This window comes from Hoplias malabaricus, chromosome 3, assembly GCF_029633855.1.
Source record: "Hoplias malabaricus isolate fHopMal1 chromosome 3, fHopMal1.hap1, whole genome shotgun sequence".
Lineage (NCBI taxonomy): Eukaryota > Metazoa > Chordata > Actinopteri > Characiformes > Erythrinidae > Hoplias > Hoplias malabaricus.
Window position 1 is genome coordinate 38,755,488 of NC_089802.1, and position 25,701 is coordinate 38,781,188.

Here is a 25,701-nt window from a genome sequence, read left to right on the forward strand (position 1 = left end):
AGTGTGTGCCATTTAATGTAGCTACATTCACTCGTCACATGGGGGCGCCCGCACACTTCTGGACATGCCGGCTAGCGTATATAGTGCTGCACCCCTCAAAAGAGAGGGAAGAAAGACGACAAAATCACCCTCTTTCCCTCCCCGGGACGCACTTGTTGCTGCGCGCTTCTTGTGATGTCAACTGTTGCAGAGGCAGATGTTTTGAAGGCGCGGCAGGTGGCGCGAGAGCTAGTGGAGGTGGACGCGCGCGCTGTCGAGAGAGGAGTGAAGGAAGGAGGGATAGAGATAAAGAGAGGGATGGAGAAGCGAATGTGAAAGAGAGAGAGAGAGAGAGAGAGAGAGAGAGAGAGATGGGAGCTCGCCATGAGCGCGGAGATGAAACGCATTCTCGCAGCCATTGTGACAGGTGTAGGCCACGCCCCTCCTTTGCTCATCCCCGCTCCTATAGGCTGGCGTTCTTAGACCCACCCCCCTTTTTTGTCTCCACATAGAGCTGGGTGCTGAATGAAATGAATCAGCTCCAGGCTGCTGGAAGAGTACGAGCTCGATTGTCAGAGTCTCTCTCCATCTTCAGTCTCTCTATCTCTCTCTCTCAGGCTGCATCACTCCATCCACACCTCCCTCTATCCCTCTGTCTCTCCAGATAGAGATGAAGAGCTAAAAACAAAAGTGGGAAGGAGCAACAGATCTCGCTGTGCACCCTCCAGCTTTATCCAGGAGGACAGAAATAACTGGACACCCCCCCGAGGAAGAAAGAGGAAGTTTAGGATCGCTGCACTCAGGAAGGAGAGAGCTGTGTTTGGGATCTGAGTCCTACTGTTGTCCTCCTTTATTCCTTTATCAATATCGTTATTATTATCATCATAGTTACTATTGCTCTCTCTCGGCTCCTATTGGCTGGCGAGGAGGGTGAAAGTCAGCAACAGACAGCCTTGTCGGTTTTTTTTCCCTTTACTCTCTCTCTCTCTCTCTCTCTCTCTCTCTCCGTCCTCCACAGCAGACAACAGAGAGCCAAGACCTGCACAAAACCGCAGCGAGCAGCAGACGTGCTCTTCTCCTGCTCTCTCTCTCTCCATTGCAATAAAAAAGGAGGACCGAGAAGAAGAGGAAGGACCCCCCCACCGAGACCTCGCTGCCTCTCTGTGCCCAGAGGAGCTGAGGAACTTTAGGATTTTCTGGATTGGACTTGGACTGCTGCACGGGGAAGGGACCCGGATCATCCCTTAATTAATAACAATTTAAAATAATAACAATATTGTTGTTATACCTCTAACGACAAAAAACCCTCCTCCTCTATCAGTCCTCCTCTCATTTCTCTCCTCCCTATCGGCTGCTGAGGGCCGGTGAAACTCCGCCACCACGCCCCGTGCCGTGCTCCGCGTGAAAAATGCCCCGGCGCGGCTGCCCAAGCCCGCGGTGTCCGCCCCCGCGTGCTCGGGCCTCGGCATGGAGCGCTCGCAGAGCCGCAGCAGCCTCTCCGCTTCCTTCGAGGCGCTCGCCATATACTTCCCCTGCATGAACTCCTTCGACGAGGACGACGCCGGTGAGTAGGAGCTCGCGTGGGCAGGTGGGCGGGTGGGGGACAAGTGCCACGATGTTTATTTCCTCAGCAGATAGGAATAAGAAGAAAAGCTTCCACAAGTTTCAAATACATCCATAAGACATTCAGACAACAACTAGGACTCCTAACAACCATGCAGCCATAGTTTATTAACCCCCTGTCCTCCTAAAGCGCTCAGGACCCCCACAGAGTAGGTGTGACATGGTGGTGATGTGTTAGTGTGTGTTGTGCTGGTGTAGAGTGGATCAGACACAGCAGTGCTGCTGGAGTTTTTAAACCCTGTGTCCACTCTCTGTCCACTCTGTGAGACACTCCTCCCTCGTTGGTCCACCTTGTAGATGTAAAGTCAGAGACAGTAGCTCATCTGTCGTTGCACAGTGTGTGTCGGTCGTCCTCTAGTCCTTCATCAGTGACACAGGACGCTGTCGGCTGGATGTTTTTGGTCGGTGGACTGTTCTCAGTCCAGACTCTGAGGGGGGAGTGTCTCACAGAGTGGACAGAGAGTGGACACAGGTTTTAAAAACTCCAGCAGCACTGCTGTGTCTGATCCACTCTACACCAGCACAACACACACTAACACACCACCACCACGTCAGTGTCACTGCAGCGCTGAGAATGATCCACCACCACATCAGACCTGCTCTTTTGGGGTCCTGAGCGCTGAAGAACAGGGGGGAAGGGGGTAACACAGTATGCAGAGCAACAGATAGACCACACTGTGTAATTTTATAATTACAAAGGGCTCCTGAGTGGTCTGTGGAGTTGAAAGAGTGGACAAATGGTGTAGAAACAAGGAGGTGGTTTTAATGTTTTGGTTGAGTTGTGTATGTGATGATCCTTTTGCATAAGGAGCTCTCCCCATCATCCAGAGACCACCCTTGATATTGTTTCCAGGTGAACACAGCCGAATGATACTCATTTTTCTTCCTGCTGATGTCTGTGGGCAGATCTTGCGTAAGAGAATACAAGAATATCTTAAAGTAACACTAGGTAGTATTTTTTCTTTAAAGTTACATCTTATAAATCATTGTGATGCCCCACTGAACTGTGATAGGGAGAACTGAGCTTCTGTTGCTGCTATTCCGGGCTCAGTAATGCAGAAACTGCACTATGTATCTATTGGAGGACGGTAGGAAATCCTTCAGTGAAAATTCAGTGTTTAGCGTTGTTAGCATGTGTATGTTGTGATGTTTAGTATTATTAGCATGTGTGTTTAATCTTGTTAGCATGTGTGTGTGTGTTGGTTTTTAGCCTCATTAGCATGTGTGTGTTTTTGGTGTTTAGCCTTGTTAGCATTTGTGTGTGAGTGTTTAGCTTTGTTAATGTGTGTGTGTGTGTGTGTGTGTATGCTAGAAGGCATATCCTGAGTAAAATAAGTGGTCAGGGCCATGGCTGAGCATTCCCGTTTTAAAACAATATGAGGACACACAGTGTCTTTGATGCTGAGCGGAATAGCACCCCTTATGGAGTGGTTCCTAAATGTGAATGAGTGACTGAGTGGTTGAGAGACAGACAGAGACAGATCCTTAAAGTGCTTCACCTCCAGCCATGTCTCAGCCCCCAGCAGTGTTTTCATATTCGTCTCCTGTCACAGATTTCGAGAGGAATTTTAGAGAAAGACGTCTGGTTCCATTCACCTCCACTGTCTTTCACAGAAAACATATTCTCCACCATTTAAAGGAACACTAGGTAAGATTATTATTTTTTTGCTCCTTGGGCTCCCCCTAGTGTAATTAATTTTTACAGCACTGTGCTGAAATCAATAGGGAGTGTTTTCCTACCCTCCTCCCACAATAACAGTTTCTGTAGTGATGAGCCCAGAGAGGCACCAGCAGAGGCTCTGTTCTCCTCATTGCAGCTCAGTGGAGCGTCACAGTGATTTTAAAGCTGTAATTCTAATGCAAAATACCACATAATGTTGCTTTAATTACAGGATAATTTCAGAACCCGGGTAGATGTACTCTTTATTAATTGCTCTGTACTGTTTCATGTAGCTGCTGAATAATGTGACTTAGGATCAAGCAAATCTACAAGGCTTGGTTTAGACATGGACTCTACAAACTAAACAGAGCCTGAGACAGGTGGAGGTGTACTCTGAGAGGATTGGGAAGGAGCTCTGGGTGGTTTTGCCTGAGGGGACAGAAACTGGACCCCCCACCATACCCCGGCACTCAGCAGGAGAAGGCAGTCATGGAAGAGAGAGAAGTGACGGGGTGGCATTGGTATGTGAAGTTTTTCGTCTCAGGAAACTGAAGCAGAAAAGAGTGTTCATTGGGTGTGGAAGCAGTGGGTGGAGTGTGGTGTTTCTCCCAAATTGGAGTTGTGAAGACTACGCCCAAATCTGCTCCACCTACACATTTCACACCCTGTAAATCAGTTTCCTGTGACAAAACACATCCCACTATGACTCCTGCTGAGTGATGGAGGTCCAGCTTCAGTGCACACAGCACAGCCACCCAGCCTCCTCAGAGTTCACCCGCTGTCTCCTGCTCAGTTTTTGGTGTGGTCAGAGTGAGCGAACTTAATGTGTTTCATAGCTGCATTGTGCACTATGAATTCTACAGTGTTCGGTTTACAGATATAGAGTTGAAGGGGTTAAAATCTGAGAGTTAAACCTACACTGTCATAAAAACTGTCTCTAGGCTGGTACCCTCACGAGAACATATACTGTACCTTTAATTAGGGCACATTAGTGCTTGGCGATGTGAGGACTACTTATAGCATTAATTACACATTTTACCACGGTGACGATTAATGAACGATTATGTTGTTGTTGTATTTGTGACCCTCAGAGTTCAGTGGCGAGGCTTGTGCTGTAAATATTCTCCAGAGTTAAAGCTGGGATAGTTTCTCTAATGTCACTGGGAGCTTGTACCTCTCTTATTTTCTCTTTTCTCTGTTTATATTTAGTGTGTGATTGTGCTTTGGCTGAAACAGCCTTTACATTTGACTTCTTTTTGTTCAGCGTTGTCTTCATTAAAGTCAAAACACAGCACGTCCACACCAAAGATGCTGGGTTTGTCTTTGGTACGAGCTCGAGTCGCTCGGTCGGACTCAGCGTTTAGGTTCTCCTCCATGTGACGTGACTACAGCCTGGTAGTATGAACACATTTAACGCTGCAGATGTAGAATTTAAGATGGAATACCTATAACCTATGTAACCAAGATGTATCACTTGAATTAAACTCCTACACAATTTAAGGTGGAATAGAAAAATCAAATAAGCAGCCGGTGAGCAAGAACCCAACACTTAATATATAGCAGCTGCAGCATTTAAGGTGGGAAAGAAGCCAACTTAGCTGTTTATTCTCCAGCTTTTAGCATTGTATCACTTTAAATGGTGCAGCGGTTTCATCCAGGCCCTTTAACTGCTTCACTGTTTAAGGTGTCACGAAAATAAGCTGTCGTTAGTGTGACTGTGTGACAATGACAGCAGCATTTAATGTGGCACTGAAGCTTTGAAGAACTCACCTTAAAAATTGGAAGTAACAACATCACTGTTTAATGTGGAATGGAATATAATGCAATTTTCAGAGTGTACTGGTGTATTTGAGAGAGTATAAAGGAGTACTAGACAATATAAACCTGGCAGTATCTGTTTACGTTTCACTTTTCTGGTTCAAAGTTTGTTTCACGCACACTGGAGTTGTATTCCATCCTCCACCTCTAAATATATTCCCATTGCTGTGGTTACTAGACTATTTTTTATTAGTAATCCAACCTCAAGAAGAATGATCACACATTTATCTGCTCCCACAGTTCGCTCTCATGAAGTCTTATTTTTCACTTGTCGTGTCCTGAAGGATTGTTTCACTTCATCTTTTGATTAATGAGAGACAATAATTCTTCCTAAATTGATGCAAGGGGACACGGGGGGCTTCATTAATTTGTAGGGCCCTATGCAAGTGTGTTGTAAGTGCGTACTGAGATTATAGGGTGGTCCAGCTCTGGGGACATAGTATGAAAAACTCCCGCACACAGAAAACTGACTGGTCTTGTTCAAAGTCAGAAATCATGGGATAAAATGAGTCGTTATGATTCCGCTCCGCTTCTTAAGTGCCTGTCCCCCATCATCTGGGTCTGTCCAATCACAGCGCTGGACCCGTTAAACTCAGTAAAACAGACACAACGAGAGCGGAGAAATAAGAGCACTGAGTAAAAATGGAGAAAAGGAGAACAGAGAAGAAAGAGAACAGAGTGAAAACGGCTAAAACCCAGAGCTTCTGCTCCTCGCTCCTCACTGCTGTGCGCTCGGGGTCGGGGTGAACAGCGAGCGGCTCATTATCATTTAAAGGAACAGGTGCTGAAAGCGGGCGTTCTGAACAGGGCTGTTTACACAGGGGGAGAATACTGCTGTGGGGCTCGTGGGGTTTGGACCAAAGCAGGTCACAGACGTTTCATTAAGAAACAGAACTATGTTCCACTGTGGAGGACGGTGAAAGTTGCTGATCATTAGAAGAAGCCGAGTGATGAGCCTAAGCCTTGGATTACCAGCACTACCCTGTGACTGTCATTTCTGATGTTTTGTTTGTGAAGATCTTTCTAAGCCTCTGTGAAGGCGAGAGAGACGATTCTGCCAAATTTAGACTTCAAAAGATACTTGACTTTGGGATCAGCCTCGAGAGATGAATAAGAGTTTGTGATTCAAACAGTGTTTTCATTCTCATTAGCTCAACTACGCTGTTTCTCCTGAAACGAGGGATAATAACAGGAAGCTGATTCACCTTTGGCTGCAGAAACAGTTCCTCCTCTTTAGTGAAGACTGTGCACTGAAATGTTGTAACATTTGAGGTGAGGATTTGATGGCATTCGGATACATAAACATGAGTGAAGTCAGGTGCTAATGTTGGAGGAGAAGCTCTGAATCACAAACACCACTCCAGTCCCTCCCAAATGTACTGGATGGAGCTCCATGACTCCATGGCTTTTCAATGCTGGGTGTGTCACCAAAATAATAAATAGGTCACAGAGAAAACTACTAATAATAGTAATAATAGTAACTGAATTTTAACAGACATTCATGCATTCTTTCATTATCTGTAGCCCTTATCCAGTTCAGGGTCGTGGTGGGTCCAGAGCCTACCTGGAATCATTGGCCGCAAGGCAGGAATACACCCTAGAGGGGGCGCCAGTCCTTCACAGGGCAACACTCACACATTCACACACACACTCACACTTACGGACACTTTTGAGTCTCCAATCCACCTACCAACGTGTGTTTTTGGATGTGGAAGGAAACCAGAGCACCCGGAGGAAACCCACACAGACACAGAGAACACACCAACTCTTCATTTTAAAAGGCACATAAATACAAAATAAATATGTACATCTGTTTTCCAGTCTCATCCTTGAGACGGAGTTACAGGGTGTAGGGATTAAAATCTTCCCTTTTTAGATTAAAAGTTGACCCTTTAAGACCCTGATACATCATCAGAATGACTAGCAGTGCTTTTAAGGTAGCTGTTCACCAGTCTGCAGTGATATCCGAGGAGTTGCTGGCCTTCAGGTAAATTTGAGGTGTCATATGCCTTCAGAAGAGTTCCACAATCATATATTTTCTCCCACTTCTCCCAGTTACCATTTTGTAGAGATAATAATGTAGTAATCATTCAGAGTTTGTGTTTACCGGGTCACGAATGTGTGTCACTTGACAAAAAGTTTGAAAACCCCTGCTCCAGAGCCATGTGCTGGGGACTTTATACTCCTTGGCATTGGGAATGGTGACCTTAGCTGCTCCAGAAGGCACCTTAGTGTTGGTAAAGGCTGGTATATGGATTTATACCAGTAGTGTGGGCACTGTGGTGCCATCCGAAAGCTTCTGAAGGTATTTGTGTTAGAGGAGTCCACTGGTCCTGCCCGGTAGAGATGTTTCTGCCTGCAGTTGTGTTTGAAATGGGATCTCAGTTATCATCTGGTTCATAATCAAGCTGATATTTTCATTAATTACAACAATCAGAGAGTTAGCGACCGAATGCTAATGCAGCACTCCACTTGCACACACTCTGATTACAGGTTAATATTGAGTTTATGCTCCTGATTAGCCAACACGGTACCGCTTGACTCATTCAGCTCATGTTCACACCACAGACAACACACACACACACACACACACACTTGTCTCTATAATTTAAGGTGACATTACATGGACTTACAATTCAATTTGTGGAAAATTACCCTGACCATAACAGCTACTCCTACCCTAGCCCTAACCCTCTCTCTAAACCTAGCCCTAACCCTCTCTCTAAACCTAGCCCTAATCCTCTCTCTAAACCTAACCCTAATCCTCTCTCTAATCCTAGCCCTAAATCTCACTCTAAACCTAACCCTATACTCTAACCTCAATCAACCTAACTATAAACCCTAACTCTAAACCTGACCCTAAACCCTAACCTTAACATAATCCTAACCTTAAACCTAAACTGAAATACTACAAGCCTAACCCTTACCTTATGCATAACTTTTACTGTAACCTAACTACCGCACTGTGGAGAACAGGCTAGAATTTAACCCAAGCTGTCCTCTCCTTCTTCAGCAGCTGGTTATTTTTGGTTAGTGGGCTATTCTCAGTCCAGCTGTGACATTGAACAGCCACAAACACACACACAGTCAGTCCTCAGAGAGCTGCATTAAACATCCAGACGACAATTATCACCTCAACTCAGTACACACTGATTCTCTCTCTCTCTCTCTCTCTCCCTCTCTCTCTCTCTCTCTCTCTCTCTCTCTCTCCCTACCTTTTCCCTCTGTCACTCTTTACTCAACCACTCTTTTTCTCTGCCTCTCTTTCTGTCTGTCTTTATTTATTGTAACTGGTAGGTTGCGGGTTTGAGCCCCAGAGTTCTTGTTTTCAGTCACTTTATGACTGAAGTGCCCCTGAGCAAGGCACTTAGTCCCCAACTGCTCCCCAGGCGCCGTGGCTAGGGCTGTCCACTGCTCACTGCCCCCTCGTGTTCACCAGTGTGTGTGTAAATGTGTGTTTCACTGCCCGGATTGGGTTAAATGAAGACAAAACAATTCCTCTGTGTGCAGCACAGTGGCCAATAAAGTATATCTAATTCTGATTCTCATTCCCAGCACTTTTCTAAACACACACCTATGCTAATGACAGGAGTAAACAAAACTGAACGACACCCCCGCACCCCCCCACCTCGGATGCAGTCTTGGCACAGACCCTCTGAAACATGCTTTGTGAAACTGAGATGTAAACTCTGACTGCGGAGTGCTGTTATAAACGACCGTGTCACAGCCGCTGTAATAACGTCTATTACTCAACACCGAGTCCCTTCCTGATCGTGAATATAGAAACACAACGTCTCAGAAAAATGAACTCCTGCATCGTATTAATGATTTCTGAGAAGGATCCATTAATCTGAGGAAACCGAGGAGTTACAAATGACCCGTCCATTCCAAAGAGGAGAAGACTTTATTTTTAAGATACAAGTCATAATTTAAACCAGGAAAATAGTCTGCATTGAATATTAATAAAGATTTTAATATTTAATGTACTCTTTCCATGCCCAGGAAGTTATTAAAAATAGCAGAGGATCAACCACACGGCTTGAACCTCATTAGGAATGTGCACATTTTAGCTTCTAATTTGAATTTTCTGTTCCACCTTAAAAGGCACATCCTGGTGTATGCTCTGTTTGACGAATTATTAAAATCATGTGTCAAATACATTTTAATGTCCAATATCATTACTGTGTTGTAGCTAATGGCACATTTAAGCTGCATCATCGCAACTCTGGTCTCTAGCTATAACACATTAGCATATTTTAGCATATTGAACTATTCATTCATTGTCTGTAACCCTTATCCAGTTCAGGGAGGCAGTGTTGTAGGGAACTTACCCGGAATCACTGGGCTCAAGGCAGGAACAGACCCTGGAGGGGGCGCCAGTCCTTCACAGGGCAACACACACTCAGACCTATGAACACTTTTGAGTCTCCAATCCACCTACCAATGTGTGTTTTTAGAGTGTGGGAGGAAACCCACGCAGACACAGGGAGAACTCACCACACTCCTCACAGATAGTCACCCGGAGGAAACCCACACAGACACAGGGAGAACTCACCACACTCCTCACAGATAGTCACCCGGAGGAAACCCACACAGACACAGGGAGAACTCACCACACTCCTCACAAACAGTCACCCGGAGGAAGCCCACACAGACACAGGGAGAACTCACCACACTCCTCACAGATAGTCACCCGGAGGAAACCCACACAGACACAGGGAGAACTCACCACACTTCTCACAGACAGTCACCCGGAGGAAACCCACGCAGACACAGGGAGAACACACCACACTCCTCACAGACAGTCACCCAGAGGAAACCCACGCAGACACAGGGAGTACTCACCACACTTCTCACAGACAGTTACCCGGAGGAAACCCACGCAGACACAGGGAGAACTCACCACACTCCTCACAGACAGTCACCCAGAGGAAACCCACGCAGACACAGGGAGAACACACCACACTCCTCACAGACAGTTACCCGGAGGAAACCCACGCAGACACAGGGAGAACACACCACACTCCTCACAGGCAGTCACCCGGAGGAAACCCACGCAGACACAGAGAGAACACACCACACTCCTCACAGACAGTCACCCGGAGGAAACCCACGCAGACACAGGGAGAACACACCACACTCCTCACAGACAGTCACCCGGAGGAAACCCACGCAGACACAGGGAGAACTCACCACACTCCTCACAGACAGTTACCCGGAGGAAACCCACGCAAACACAGGGAGAACTCACCACACTCCTCACAGACAGTTACCCGGAGGAAACCCACGCAGACACAGGGAGAACTCACCACACTCCTCACAGACAGTTACCCGGAGGAAACCCACGCAAACACAGGGAGAACTCACCACACTCCTCACAGACAGTTACCCGGAGGAAACCCACGCAGACACAGGGAGAACTCACCACACTCCTCACAGATTGGTTTAAATTCATTTGCCACATACACAATGGAGCTGTAGAAAAATTACGTGGTGGTGGTGTGTTAGTGTGTGTTGTGCTGGTGTAGAGTGGATCAGACACAGCAGTGCTGCTGGAGTATTTAAACCCCTCAGTGTCACTGCTGGATTAAGAATAGTCCACCGACCAAAAACATCCAGTTGACAGCATGCTGGACAGGGTTTAAAAACTCCAGCAGTAACTGATCCACCTGTACCAACACAACACACACTAACACACCACCACCAACAGTCTAATTTTAGAACTACAAAGTGCTTCTGTGTGGTCAGTGGAGCTGAGTTTCTGACTAATAAGCATGACCATTATGTAATATTAAAATAAACAGGTATTATTTTTCCTTCCTCATTCCCTAATCACTTGATTAAGAATTAATTAGTCAGACAGTGGCTGTTACATCAACCCCCCCCCCACCCCCCACCCCCCATGGTCATTACACAACAATATCCTGTGTTATTACATTATATAATCATTTGTGGGTTTATACTCATACCACAACATGGAAGAAGGCTGGAATCAGTGTTTTTCCCCAAAATAAATCCAAAGTGTTTGAGAGGCTCAGTTTGACAGATAGATAGTGTTACATCAGCACAGTAAAGAATATAAAGAGCAAGTGTTTTAAAATAAAACGGAGGAAACAAGAATTGAGAAGAAAGAGAACTGAGCGAAAAATGGCTAAAAGACAGAGCTCCACACTGCTGTGCGCTTGGGGTCGGGGCGAACAGCGAGCGGCTGCTTATCATTTAAAGCAATGGTTCCCAAAGTGGGGAGTGGGGAGCTATTTTGGGGGAGGCCATGGCAAGCCACGCACGTTTGAGCGCTGCTAGAGATGGACAAGTCTGTGAGAGTTAAACGTGCAGCAGATGATGAGTTTTCTCAAGCCACAACTTCAAAGGGAAAATATGACGGGGCACATCTCAAAGAAACTCATACCACTCCCGGAGGAGATGAGGGGATTAACTGTGTCTCTTTTGGAGTGAGTAAAAATGCAGGTTTTAGGCTTCTCTCAGGAAGATGTTTTATAATTTATTTTTTGTGAAGGGAAGCAATTAGGAGCAAATATGTTTAACATTGACTTAAGCTCAATCACTTTATTTTTGTTTTGTTTTTTTCTATAAGTAGTTGCATTTTTGTATAAATACATTCCAGAGGAGCTTGGAAGTAAAAGAGGCGTACATGTGTTGATTTGGGGGGCGGGACAGGGGCCCCAAAATATTCTCATCTACAAAAGGGGGCACGGCAGGAAAAGTTTGGGCACCACTGATTTAAAGGAACAGGTGCTGAAAGCGGGCGTTCTGAACAGGGCTGTTTACACAGGGGGAGAACACTGCTGTGGGGTTCTATTCAAAGCAGGTCACAGACGGTTCATTAAGAACCGGAACTGTGTTCCACTGTGGAGAATGGACCGTTTAAACAGAGCTGTAGATTCTAAAACACTGAATAATGTGTACAAATAACTCATAAATAAATAACAATAGCCCGCTAGTAACTGCAAAATGACTTTAAAAATGAGGTAATACAAATTGTAAAAGGTCAGTTGTGATGAATGCGTGTGCCTGTGTAATAGTAATAATGTGACAGAGGTGGGGAAATGAGAGTGAACTATTACTGCAACAAGAGAACCTTCCTTTATCGCCCTCTGAGGGCACTGGGCAGAAAGGAGCAAGGGCACAAGCAGCTATTTGGGCTTGGTGTATGGTGGAACTGGCAGTGAACCTTATCCTCCCTCCACCCCAAACTCCTGGAGGGGAATTGGGCTCCACCAGTGGGAACCACAACACGCACAAATTGGAAACCTTTGACACACATGACAACACAAATACAACCCAGAACCACCTTAAATAACCCCACAACAAAACAGAACCGAGCAAACGTGCAGCTGCTGAGCACCGCCTCTGTATAAATGGGGTTATATGTATGTGTTTTATATATAACACACCCAGACCTCTTCATATTCCACATGTGGACATCAAATTAGGACAAAAATAAATATTAAATATTAGTTAGTGTATTATTAATCATTTTATTCATTTTTTATTCTTGAAATTTTGAACAAAACATGGTAACGTCATATAAAACATGAAATAATAATAATATATAAATAAAGGACTGTTATTTTGAAAATTGTCTTTTGAACTTGTACTGCACTGTGCAAAAGTCACTGACAAACATTCATTGATTCATTCATTTCCAGTCACACTGCTATAATGTGTGATATGAAAGATTCCTGTTTCAGGAGCCGTGTCTGAAACGAGCGCAATCACAAAAGAGAAAATAAGTAAAATCATTATTTTTTTAAAACTGGACCCAAAGAATGAGAAAAGCTTCAGAGAAAACATGATCATAACAACCGTGCAGGACCTGATTGCACTTCTGTCCATTACTAAGGCTTCACTTTTGCCTGATGTTATCTGCTTAATAGAGACATTCTGCTTTTCTGCCCCCAACAAATGAACAGAACTTAACGCTTTCATTTCTGAAAGAGGTCCACTCTGACTCACTTCAGATCTGAACATATCCCCAGCTCTCCATCCTTCCACTGTGAGAAGAGCTCAAACTGTGGGTCTGAAAGGACGTGGAGCTGGAGAGAATAATAATCTCCTGCAGTGGGAAAAGGAAACAGACACAAAATTATATTTTACACACATTTATATTTGGTTGGAAACGAAAGGTGAAAAGATATCTACAAAAAGCATCCCTCTACGACTAAAATTGGTAGAAAAGTGGAAAATGGTCTGAAAACTGACGTTGGTCTTGGGCTAAATCTGGACCGATTCAGGAGGAACAAACGGCCTAAATTTCAGTGTCTATTTTTGAGCGAAATAAAGGCTATGGAGAACCAATCAGATTCATATGACGCCTGGTGTTTGGTGGGAAAGTTGTAATGAGAGTGCAACCAACTTCTGAGACTGAACATCCGAGGTGAGGAAATATAAAAAATATCTGAAGTGTATCCAGGATGAAATGTCGTTTGTTTTCACACTGAAAACTGACAAAAACCTGTCATTGGATCCAAGTTAAACTCGTCTTTGATCCAAGTTTACGGTTGTTGCCGTTTGACGTAAAAGGATGCTAAGATCCAAGAGCCCAACACGTCTCTTCATAAAATAAAATAAAGCCCCTCCTTCTCCTGTTCCTCCAACAGAGCAGCAGATTGGTGTGTGAGTGCGACAGAGCTGTGAAGAGCTGCAGCTTATTAACCTCCTACGCTGACAGGCGCATTGATGCTGAGGCTGAAAATATCTCAGACACAAGCTCGCATCTCCTCGCCGAGCCCGGTTTCCTCTCCTCAGCATTGTGTAAGAGCAGAGGAACAGCGGCACAGGGAGAGCAAGGTCGGGTTGATTGATGACGGAGCTGCAGGAGAACTGTGTGAACACTGACCTATATACTGTAGTATACACTCGCACCTGGGGAGAGTTTCACACACTCACTCAATCACACACACACACTCACAGCTGGGGACAGTTTTTATACACTCACTCAGTCACACACACACTCACACCTGGGGACAGTTTCACAAACTCACTCAATCACACACACACTCACACCTGTGGACAGTGTCAAACATTCACCCAGTCACTCACACCTTTGGACAGTTTCACACACTCACCCAGTTACTCACACACTCACACCTGTGGACAGTGTCAAACATTCACCCAGTCACTCACACCTTTGGACAGTTTCACACACTCACCCAGTTACTCACACACTCACACCTGTGGACAGTGTCAAACATTCACCCAGTCACTCACACCTGTGGACAGTGTCAAACATTCACCTAGTCACTCACACCTGTGAACAGTTTCACACACACCTTTGGACAGTTTCACACACTAACCCAGTCACTCACACACCTGTGGGCAGTTTCACACACTCACACCCAGTCACTCATTCACACACTCACACCTGGGAACAGGTTCACACCCTCACCCAGTCACTCATTCACACACTCTCGTGGAGTTTATTATAGTTTAACAGTGAATGCTAAAAGACCCTGGTGCAGAAACACAACAGAAAAGAGAACATTCATATACTTCATCCTATAAATACCTCAGTGAGAAGAGAGTGACTCAAATACGGCGCCTCACGAACTTGCTTCACCATCCAGGAACCAGGAGCTTGTCTTATTACTACAGCAATGGTCTCTGCTCTTCTAGGAGAGCTTTACACTACAAGTCAGAACATTGCTGTGAGGGTTTGATGGCATTCAGCCACAAAAACATGACTGAAGTCAGGTGTTGATGTTGGATGTTTAGCTCTGGATGCCAGAGGTGTTGGAATGAGCTCCATCACGGTGACATTTCACAGCCCAATGTGGGGGGTCTACACCCCGCAAGCTCACACTTGGCACTGGGCACAGTGATCATTTTGTGTCATGCTCTTCTATGGAGCACTGTGCAATAGGGGCCAATTAAGTAAGCTGTAATACCTTCAAGGTTCCTGCTATAATGTGAGATACTGGCGCTGGTGTGCTGCGGTCATAGACACAAAGCTGAAGATCAGTCACTTGCGCCAATATCTCTCTAACTGCACCGACCTCGAGGGTATTGTTGAGATTATACCGCAGTTTGTTATCTCTGTTTATCATTAGGTTTTAAGATAAATAAAATAGAAAAAAATTATTCATCAACCTTCCACAAGATAAAACAGTGCCGTTCCGTCACACTCCTCACATCCTTTTTTGCCTTTTTCAAAGAACTCTCGATCTCCGTTCAGGATTTTTAACCTTGGCCGCTCCGTGTTTACATGAGTTTTGATGAGAACCAAGGCTGCGTTATCAAGAATTGCTCTCGGTTTATATCTGGACAGCACCAGAGCCAGAGAGAAACGAATAGAAACAGTAAAATACCTTTGTTTATCGATTGTTTACAGCGGTTAGTGATACATGATACATGTGTAAACGATGCAGTTTTCTTTGTTCAAGTTAAAAGTAAGTATTTTGGAGTGTGGCTCCAGATCCATCAACTGAGCTGCTGAACGAGAGCAGTGGAGAAAAAATAAAAGATCCACACAGACAGAGAATTTTCCTGTTTTGTTTTCCTTGTGAGATACTGCATCATAAATTTTACTCTGTTCAAAATTAGGTGTGGAAACCGAAACCAAACCCTGTTGGTTGAAAATGTCTAGGCATCCCACCACTGTCTTGTAAGGGCTGGTGTCATTGCTAGACTATGTTTATTTTGTGGAGTAATACCAGGAGAGCTTGGTTCAGAGTGCCATTATTGCACAATAATGAAACATCAGCCAATCACACTGCAGGGTTGGAACTAACTGTGGTATAATTTAAAGTAAGCCACTCATTCTTAGAGGTGTGTATAAATATTTGGACATGCAGTGTGTTTATGTTGTACTGACTGATGTTTGAGGCAAAAAACAGCCCAGGTTTGCACTAGAGACAGGAGAGGTGCCATCTTTTTCTCACACCTGCTGTTTACAGCGTGTAAATCACGGTGGTCTCGGATCGATGGCAGACGCAGGGCTCTTCGATTCCCACTCGTCTCTCACAGGTGAGAAAGCAATCTGTTTCTCTTCTGTCCCTGAGGACACGGGCGAGTGGCGAGAGATGAATGTAGCACACGCTGAACAGAAGAGGCAGGTCCAATCTCAGCCTCATGTCTTCATTTTCTACTGGAACACACTTTCAAACACAATAACACCTTCATTACCTTCAGCCAAAGAGATTCTTCAGGTTTGAACGTGGTTGGTGTGACAAATGTCTTGCCTCAACCTTTCAACAGTGTAGTAGATGAAGACACAGTATTTATAGTATATACAGTATTATTATTATTTTTTTTTACAAGGGCTTAAAGCATGGGGCTCTCTAGTTACCAGCCATTTAGTCTCACATTAAACACTAAACGTGGCCACAAACCTACTACAGGAAAATAATCTGAGTGACACTCAACAGGACCAATCATCCATCCATCCATTATCTGTACCGCTTATCCAATTTTTAGGGTCGCGGGGGGTCCAGAGCCTACCTGGAATCATTGGGCGCAAGGCGGGAATACACCCTGGAGGGGACGCCAGTCCTTCACAGGGCAACACAGACACACACACATTCACTCACACACTCATACCTACGGACACTTTCGAGTCGCCAATCCACCTGCAACGTGTGTTTTTGGACTGTGGGAGGAAACCGGAGCACCCGGAGGAAACCCACGCTGACACGGGGAGAACACACCAACTCCTCACAGACAGTCACCCGGAGCGGGAATCGAACCCCCAACCTCCAGGCCCCTGGAGCTGTGTGACTGCGACACTACCTGCTGCGCCACCGTGCCAGGACCAATCACAAGTCTGCTATTTTGACATGACATGTGGAAGGAGGCAGAGGACCAATCAGAATGCAACTGGCAGAATACTGACAGTGAGGCCAACTTAAGGCACTGAAAGTACCAAGCCGTTTTCAGTGTGTGTTCTTGTCTGTATTTGGAAAACACCATCAACAGCCTGAGTACTGCTCCATTTAAAAGTCTAGCCCAGTATAGTCCAAATCCCCGGATGTGTTCTTGCTCCACCTGTATTATCAAGGATGCATTAGGACATGACTTCTGTAGACTTGAGAAAGTCAGATATCCCAGAATGCATTTCCTCAAGTACGCTGGCTCTCAAACTGCAGAATGACCACAGCATCCTCCCTTCCTCTGGAGTTTGTAATCGCGAGTCGAACTCATCGAGTCTGTACTACCAAGTACAGCAGTGTGAACTTGACATACTTTGTATTGAGAAACAGCTCTAGACTCTCTGTCAATTTTGGGCCAATGCAGCAATAAGCTGGTGATTGACATCATGGCTTATTCTCAGTGTTTGTTCTTATGTTCTCGTGTTCTTGACTGACGTTAGCTTACACTTCGGAAATGATGTTCCAGTACTCAAGAACACAAACGGCGAACGAGGTTAAAGTTCCCGGATGTTGTTCTTGCTCCTTCCAAAATAACGAAGATGCATTACTTCCTTATTCTCCATCGAGAACAGTCTGATCCCATCGTTCACTGCAGCAACATGAATTTGCTCCTGTGAGCTGACTTCTCAAGAACGTTCTTCTGGAGAACAGAGGTACAGTCTTTGTGTTCTTGGTACTGACAAACAGACCATGGCTTTTGGAGGAGGCATGCACTTGTTCCGCCCTCCACGTGCTTGAAGTATCACAGCTAACAGTGCAGAAGTGTGGAGACTGATAAAAACTGGGAAGAATGTTTATCAAAAACCTAGGAATAAAAAACAGCAGACAATCTGATTTGTAGCATGTTTCCTTTTTGTTGAAGGCTGTCTCTCCTTAGCTGTTTCAGGTGATGGAGCTAAATATATATTAATCACAGAATTCGGGGAAAATATGAATAATTTCAAGAAGGTTTTATGTCTGTTCTGCTGCTTTTGGAAAGCCCCAGTATTCTATACCTCAACATACAATAGTTATAGTGTTTAATGTAAAATATTACAACTAATAATGGTGAAATTATGAAGCTGATTCTCTGAGTTGGTCTGTGAGGTCTGAGAAAGTTTATCAGTGACGTTAAAGAAGCCCACAGTAGTTCAGCAGAGTTCTGATAATCATCACATTAGCGCTTTTTATCTAAATCTTACAATAGCTCTGTCTTATTATTAAAGCACCTGCTGTATCCAAGGCTAAGGCCTGAAACTGTGATAGTTTTGTAGTTTCTGTCATCTTTACCATAGAAGTGGAGTGGGCAGCTGCCAGAGACGGCCGGTTCAAGGCTGCACCTTAGTGAGGCCTAAGACCTGCTGAGTGTTACACTGTAAATGAGTTTAATCCTGGGTTTGAAAATAACGGGAGCTTTGTGGATAATGAAGTAACAGATCATGAAGGTTTAGACCCTTCAGATCCTCATGTGATTTGGGAAAGGGGTTTGCTGGATTCGGGAAAGACAAAGAGAAGCCTGGTGTTGACCCCTCGTTGCCCAGTGAAGGGAATATAATCTGTGTATTTTCTGGGAGGGTCAGTCTTGTCTGGACCCAGGGCGACTCAGAATGAACTCTTCTTTGGAAAGCCTTAATTCTTCTCTTTTGTATCTCAAAGTCTGTGTCAGAAGTCTTTATTATTTTTTAATCAGCGCTGGAAACCTGTTCATATGCTGAAGTTACAGGGGCTACTCTGGATACGACAAAAATAACCAGTGAGAGTTCAGTGATCACTGAGCGATGGTGTTTATGCTGGGGTTTGTTTCTCATGGTTTCTGTGGAGGACAGAAGCTGTTGCGCCTTGGTCTTTAGCCAACAATGCTTGCATTTCTCATTCAGAGATTAAAATTAGATCATTCCATTTATTTCCCAATAGTGTTGCTTGTTTTTAAGTGGTTATGTCCAGAGAGAGCTGGTTTGTATCCAATAAAAAAACATGTTAAATGATCTGCCAGTGGAGATTGTTTTTTTTTACTGGATAAAATCACTCGCACAGATAATTATATAAAAAATTACAAATTATCTCATAATATCTTTACAGCAATCTCAGAGTGAGGAATATTAACTGTAGTACTGCACTCCATGAAAAGACATAATTTTTTCACTGAGCCATTTGGTGCCCACCATTTAGAGCTGGCATGAAATAACAGAGCTCACTATGGTGAGGCAGATGGTTGCGCCGTACGTCATTCACCCAAAAAATATCCAGATTCACCGGCTGTTACGTGGCTTTGGACGAGAAGAGTTTGGAACCTGAACATGTTTTTGTCTCTGAGGCTCATTCATCATATTAATGACAGCCTTGTACAACCAGCCACACAGACAGGAAACCAGCTCATTATGTCCTTCTACAATAACAGACATATGTTGCTCTGCATACTTTCTTATCCCCATTTTACCCTTCTACATTTCTTCAGTGCTCAGGACCCCCACAGAGCAGGTGTGATGTGGTGGTGGTGTGTTAGTGTGTGTTGTGCTGGTGTAGAGTGGATCAGACACAGCTGTGCTGCTGGAGTTTTTAAACCCCTCAGTATCTCAGTATAAAACATCCAGCCGACAGCGTCCTGTGTCACTGATGAAGGACTAGAGGACGACAGACACACACTGTGCAGCGACAGATGAGCTACTGTCTCTGACTTTACATCTACAAGGTGGACCAATGAGGGAGGAGTGTCTCACAGAGTGGACAGTGAGTGGACACAGGGTTTAAAAACTCCAGCAGCACTGCTGTGTCTGATCCACTCTACACCAGCACAACACACACTAACACACCACCCCCACGTCAGTGTCACTGCAGCGCTGAGAATGATCCACCACCACATTACACCTGCTCTGTGGGGGTCCTGAGTGCTGAAGAACGGGGAAGAGGGGGGGGGGGTGTAACAAAGTATGCAGAGCAACATATGGACTACAGTCTGTAATTTTAGAACTACAAAGTGCTCCTGTGTGGTCAGTGGTGATGAGAGAATGGACAGTGAGTGTAGAAACAATGTAGATGTTCCTAATCCAGTGATTGTTCAGTGTAAAACGCTGAAACACATCCTCACACACACACTGAGAGGCTCTTAAACACAGTTACTTGATGGTGGATGGGTTTGGTGTGGAGTGTTTATACAACCCACTCAGATTTGCTGAATGGATCTATACTGGGTTTAACACAATGGCCACACACACACTCTATAATATCCGCCCACCTACTCACAGACTATTGTTGAGTGGAGAGCGATTCACTTCATGGATGGATCACGCTCTTCTCATTGAGGAAAGGCCAGGCGTGTTTTCTGAACAAGGGCCTGGTCCACACTCTTTTACCAGACGGTCCCTGACCTGGGCCCAGATTCACAAAAGTGTCTTAAGAAGTAAGATTTGCTTAAATGTGACTTTTTTTCCACTTAAGCTAAAGCTATTCTTCAAAATAGTCTTTAAAATTGTCCTTTTTTTCTTTTCTCTTAAAAATTCTCTGCACTTTTTATTCTGTAACAGCACTTTAGTTCTTTTCTCTTATTGTATCATTTTAAATTCATTTTAAAATCATTTTTATTATGTTTTCTTTTACTCTTTTTATGTATTTCCTTTTACTGCAATATTTTAATTGTTTTATAGGACCTTTTCCTCTGTAAAGCACTTTGAATTGCTTTTGTATGAAAGATGCTCTATGTCACATCTTGGCACTTTCTTGTTTGTTTTCTCCTTCCATGTGGCTCTGTCTGTTTGTTGTTTTTCCTATCTCCGCCCTTGTTCCACTCTAGCTCCACCTTTTGTTCCGGCTCTTTGTCATTATCTGTGTCAGGTGTTTCTTGTTAGTTCTTGTATTTAAGTCCTCTTCACTCACTTCCTGTGATCGGTCATTTGTGTTTGTGTTTGTGTTGTTATACTCGTTCGTATTGTATTGTTTCCTTCCTTCTTCTGTATTGTTATTGTAGTGTTTGTTTCTCTAGCTCGTTTCTCGTTTCTTGTTCGGTCCCTTGCTTGTCTCTTGCTCTATTCCTGTTTATAAGTAATGTTATTTCGTGTTTCTCGTCAAGTTCGTTTGTTCTGTTTGCTCTTTATTAAACTGTCTGTGTTGTAGCGAGTGTGTCCGCCTCCGTAAGTCCACCCTTCACGTTCCCGTGACACTCTATAAATAAACTTGTCTTAAGAAAATTTCTAAGAACAATCAGTACTCTTTAAATACATACTTCCTTAACTATTTTCTCCCAAAAGCCTCACACTGGTAGCACCATTGGCTCAGTTCCAGGTTTGGACAACCAGTCTGTGCTACACCAATAAGAGTCCTTGGGCAAGACTCCTAACACTGCATTGATCTTCCTGTAATACAAACCGGATTCCAAAAAAGTTGGGACACTTAACAAATTGTGAATGAAAACTGAATGCAATGATGTGGAGATGGCAAATGTCAATAATGTATTCGTAACAGTACATAGATGACAGATCAAAAGTTTAATCTGAGTAAATGTAAGTTGGGACAAGTAGCAATAAGTGGCTAGAAAAAGGAAATTGAGCATATAACGAACAGCTGGAAGACCAATTAACACTAATTAGGTCAATTGACAACATGATTGGGTATAAAAAGAGCTTCTCAGAGTGTCAGTGTCTCTCTGAAGCCAAGATGGTAAGAGAATCACCAATTCCACCATTGTTGGGCAGAAAGATAGTGCAGCAATACCAGAATGGTGTTACCCAGCGTAAAATAGCAAAGACTTTTAAATTATCATCATCAACCGTGTACAACATCATCAAAAGATTCAGAGAATCTGGAACAATTGCTGTGCGTAAGGGTCAAGGCCGTAAAACTCTACTGGATGCTCATGATCTCCGGGCCCTTAAACGTCACTGCACCTCAAACAGGAATGCCACTGTCAAGGAAATAACAGAATGGGCTCAGGAATACTTCCAGAAAGCATTGTCAGTGAACACAATCCACCGTGTCCACCGTTGCCAGCTGAAACTCTACAGTGCAAAGAGGAAGCCATTTCTAAGCAAGTTCCACAAGCTCAGACATTTGCACTGGGCCAGGGGTCTTTTAAAATGGAGTGTGGCAAAATGGAAGACTGTGGTCAGATTAGAAGTTCTTTATGGAACACTGATGGTATGGGGTTGCATGAGTGCTTGTGGCATGGGCAGCTTGCATGTCTGGAAAGGCACCATTAATGCAGAGAACTATGTTCAGGTTCTAGAACAACATATGCTCCCATCTAGACATCATCTCTTTCAGGGAAGACCCTGCATTTTTCAACAAGATAATGCCAGACCACATTCTGCAGCAATCACAACATCATGGCTGCATAGGAGAAGGACCCAGGTACTGAAATGACCAGCCTGCAGTCCAGATCTTTCACCTATAGAGAACATTTGGCGCATCATAAAGAGGAAGGTGCGACAAAGAAGGCCCAAGACGATTGAACAGTTAGAGGCCTGTATTAGACATTAATGGGAGAGCATTCCTATTTCTAAACTTGAGAAACTGGTCTCCTCTGTCCCCAGATGTCTGTTGAGTGTTGTAAGAAGGGGGGATGCTACACAGTGGTAAAAAATGGCCTTGTCCCAACGTTTTTGGGATTTGTTAACACCATGAAATTTTGAAACAACATATTTTTCCCTTAAAATGATACATTCTTTCAGTTAAACTTTTGATCTGTGATTTGTGTTCTATTCTGAATAAAATATTAGATGTTGGCACCTCCACATCATTGCATTCAGTTTTTATTTACAATTTGTTTAATGTCCCAACTTTTTTGGAATCCGGTTTGTACCAATAAGCTTTTGAGTCACTCTGGATTAGGAGTGTCTGCCAAATGCCATAAATGATCATGCCTAATTTAACAAGATTAAATGTGGAGGGTTCTTTAGTAAAGAAAGTGTGTCTGGGTTTCCTCCGGGTCACTGTCTGTGAGGAGTGTGGTGTGTTCTCCCTGCGTCTGCGTGGGTTTCCTCCGGGTGACTGTCTGTGAGGAGTGTGGTGTTTTCTCCCTGTGTCTGCGTGGGTTTCCTCCGGGTGACTGTCTGTGAGGAGTGTGGTGTGTTCTCCCTGTGTCTGCGTGGGTTTGCTCCGGTTTCCTCCCACACTCCAGAAACAACACGTTGGTAGGTGGATTGGCAACTCAAAATTGTCCATAAGTTTGAGTGTGTGTCGCCCTGTGATGAACTGTCGCCCCCTCTAGGGTGTGTTCCTGCTTTGTGCCCCATGATTCCTGGTAGGCTCCGGACCCACAGCCGCCCTGACCTGGATAAGTGTTACAGACAATGAACTTCATCCACTAACTCATCCCACAGTTATTAAGATTTTAACAGTGTACCACTCAGAGATGGTTTGATCTGACTGTGCAGTGCATGCTGAAGCAAAACCCTAACAACCACCTGAAATATGATGATTTTATTGTTTTTATTACTACAGGTCTCGCTTGATGTATGGTGACGTTATTATTAATATTATTATTATTATTACAGCAACTATCCTGTGTTTTCTTCAGGAGGCTCAATATTTTACTCTCCTTTGAACTATTTTAACAGAAATGTACACCAAATTGTGTCATAGAGTCAAGTTTCTCATTTTTGCATAGCATCGTATAGAACAACACAATATAGAAGAGAGGATGAGCCAAATCTCGGCTCTATGTTTAATTCTATTCAATTAAAGAGCACCTCATTTAAGAGAAGGAACCTTGCCTCCAGCTCAAACCTCAATATGATAAAGTTGCAGAAGAAGAACCCAGAAATATCATATGTATATTAATATCATAACTCACACACGCACACACACACATACTGCTGACTATAAAGAGGTCACCCTCCCTCTTCCCTGCATCCAATTATAGTCCAGACACAGAGGCTCATTTATTATTCCTGTAGCCACCTCTCTCTCTTTGCTCCATTCATCTCCCACTCGCTCGGGCTAAAAACGCAAGGGCGATTATTAATGTAACGTCCTGGTTTCATTCGCGAAACAATGTTATGTGTGTAATTCATAGCTTAGCATTAGTTGGATGAGGACGTGGCTGTCTTCATTAAAAATAACACTCTGAACTGTGCATTTATTCACTTTACTGCATCCTATTGCTGCATGACAACAAGGACCTTTATTGTGTTTTGGTTGACTACAAACTAAAAGTGACTTGTTGCTTTTTTCTTTGGTGAACTGAAGATTTTGTGGGTGAAACAGTGTAGTGTATGTTTTTTGTTTTCTATACTGTGTACTCTAAGGTTCGTAAACACCTATTGTTTGGAGTGAATTGTGTTTTATTAAGGTGACACCAACACACAATGTATGTAATGTTTTACAGAATAACATGTAATAAAACAAATTAAATTATCCTATTTAATGCTGAGTGTGAGCCAGAGAGAACGAAAGCCCCACGAGGATGTGCTCTATTCTCTGAACTAGATGACAAAGCACTTTTGTAAGTCGCTCTTTAAAAGAGTGTGTGCTAAATGTTGTAAATGTAAATCCCTCAGCACTGGGCTGTGGAGCAGTGGAACTGTGTTCTCTGGAGAAGAGGAACTCCATCCAGTTCCTCTGGGAGAAGTCAGAGAGGAGTTTGTGCTCTAAATCTTCAGTATCAGCATTTGACCTGAATACTGTTCTTGAGGCTGAATACCATCAGATCCTCACAGCTATGCTACAGCATCATGTATAGAGCTTTCTCAGAGGAGCTGAGTGTGACTTATGTGTGTATTCTGAGTGTTGATTGTGTGTGTGTGTATTTGTGTGATTGTGTGTGATTTTGTGTGTAATTGTGTGGCTGTGTGTGTGTGTGATTGTGTGTCATTTTGTGATTGTGTGTGTGTAATTGTGTGGCTTTGTGTGTGTGTAATTGTGTTATTGTATGTGTGTAATTGTGTGGCTTTGTGTGTCTAATTGTATGGCTGTGTGTGTGTGTATTTGTGTGCTTGTATGTGTAATTGTGTGATTCTGTGTATGTAATTGTGTGTGCAATTGTGTGGCTGTGTGTGCGTAATTGTGTGTGTAATTGTGTGGCTGTGTGTAATTTTTTGATAGTGTGTGTGTAATAGTGTGATTGTGCGTGTGTAATTGTGTGGCTGTGTGTATAATTGTGTGATAGTGTGTGTTTAATTGTGCGATAGTGTGTGTGTGTAATTGTGTGGCTGTGTGTAATTTTTTGATAGTGTGTGTGTAATTGTGTGGCTGTGTGTGTGTGTGATTGTGTGTGTGTAATTGTGTGGCTGTGTGTGTGTGTGTATTTGTGTGCTTGTATGTGTAATAGTGTGATTCTGTGTATGTAATTGTGTGTGCAATTGTGTGGCTGTGTGTGCGTAATTGTGTGGCTGTGTGTAATTTTGTGATAGTGTATGTGTGTGTAATTTTGTGATTGTGTGTGTGTAATTTTTTGATAGTGTGTGTGTGTAATAGTGTGATTGTGCATGTGTAATTGTGTGGCTGTGTGTGTAATTGTGATTGTGTGTGTGTAATTGTGTGGCTGTGTGTGTGTGTAAATGTGTGTGTCATTTTGTGATTGTGTGTGTGTAAATGTGTGGCTGTGTGTGTAATTGTGTGATAGTGTGTGTGTAAAGGTGTGATTGTGTGTGTAATTGTGTGATTATTTGTGTGTGTGTAATTGTGTGGCTGTGTGTGTAATTGTGTGTGTTTATAATTGTGTGTGTAATTGTGTGATTCTGTGTATGTAATTGTGTGTGCAATTGTGTGGCTGTGTGTGCGTAATTGTGTGTGTAATTGTGTGGCTGTGTTTGTGTGTGTAAT

At 43.8% G+C, this 25,701-nt stretch overlaps 1 protein-coding gene across 1 annotated transcript in view; it reads left to right on the forward strand.

Annotated features, from left to right (window-relative positions):
* The first annotated feature begins 549 nt into the window (after positions 1-549).
* The window catches only part of rims4 (regulating synaptic membrane exocytosis 4), a 53,249-nt gene continuing 28,097 nt past the window's right edge, over positions 550-25,701 (forward strand). The window contains exon 1 of the mRNA XM_066665809.1: positions 550-1,543. Within this exon, the coding sequence (XP_066521906.1) occupies positions 1,447-1,543 (97 nt within the window). The 5' untranslated portion in view covers positions 550-1,446. The remainder of the gene's footprint in view (positions 1,544-25,701) is intronic.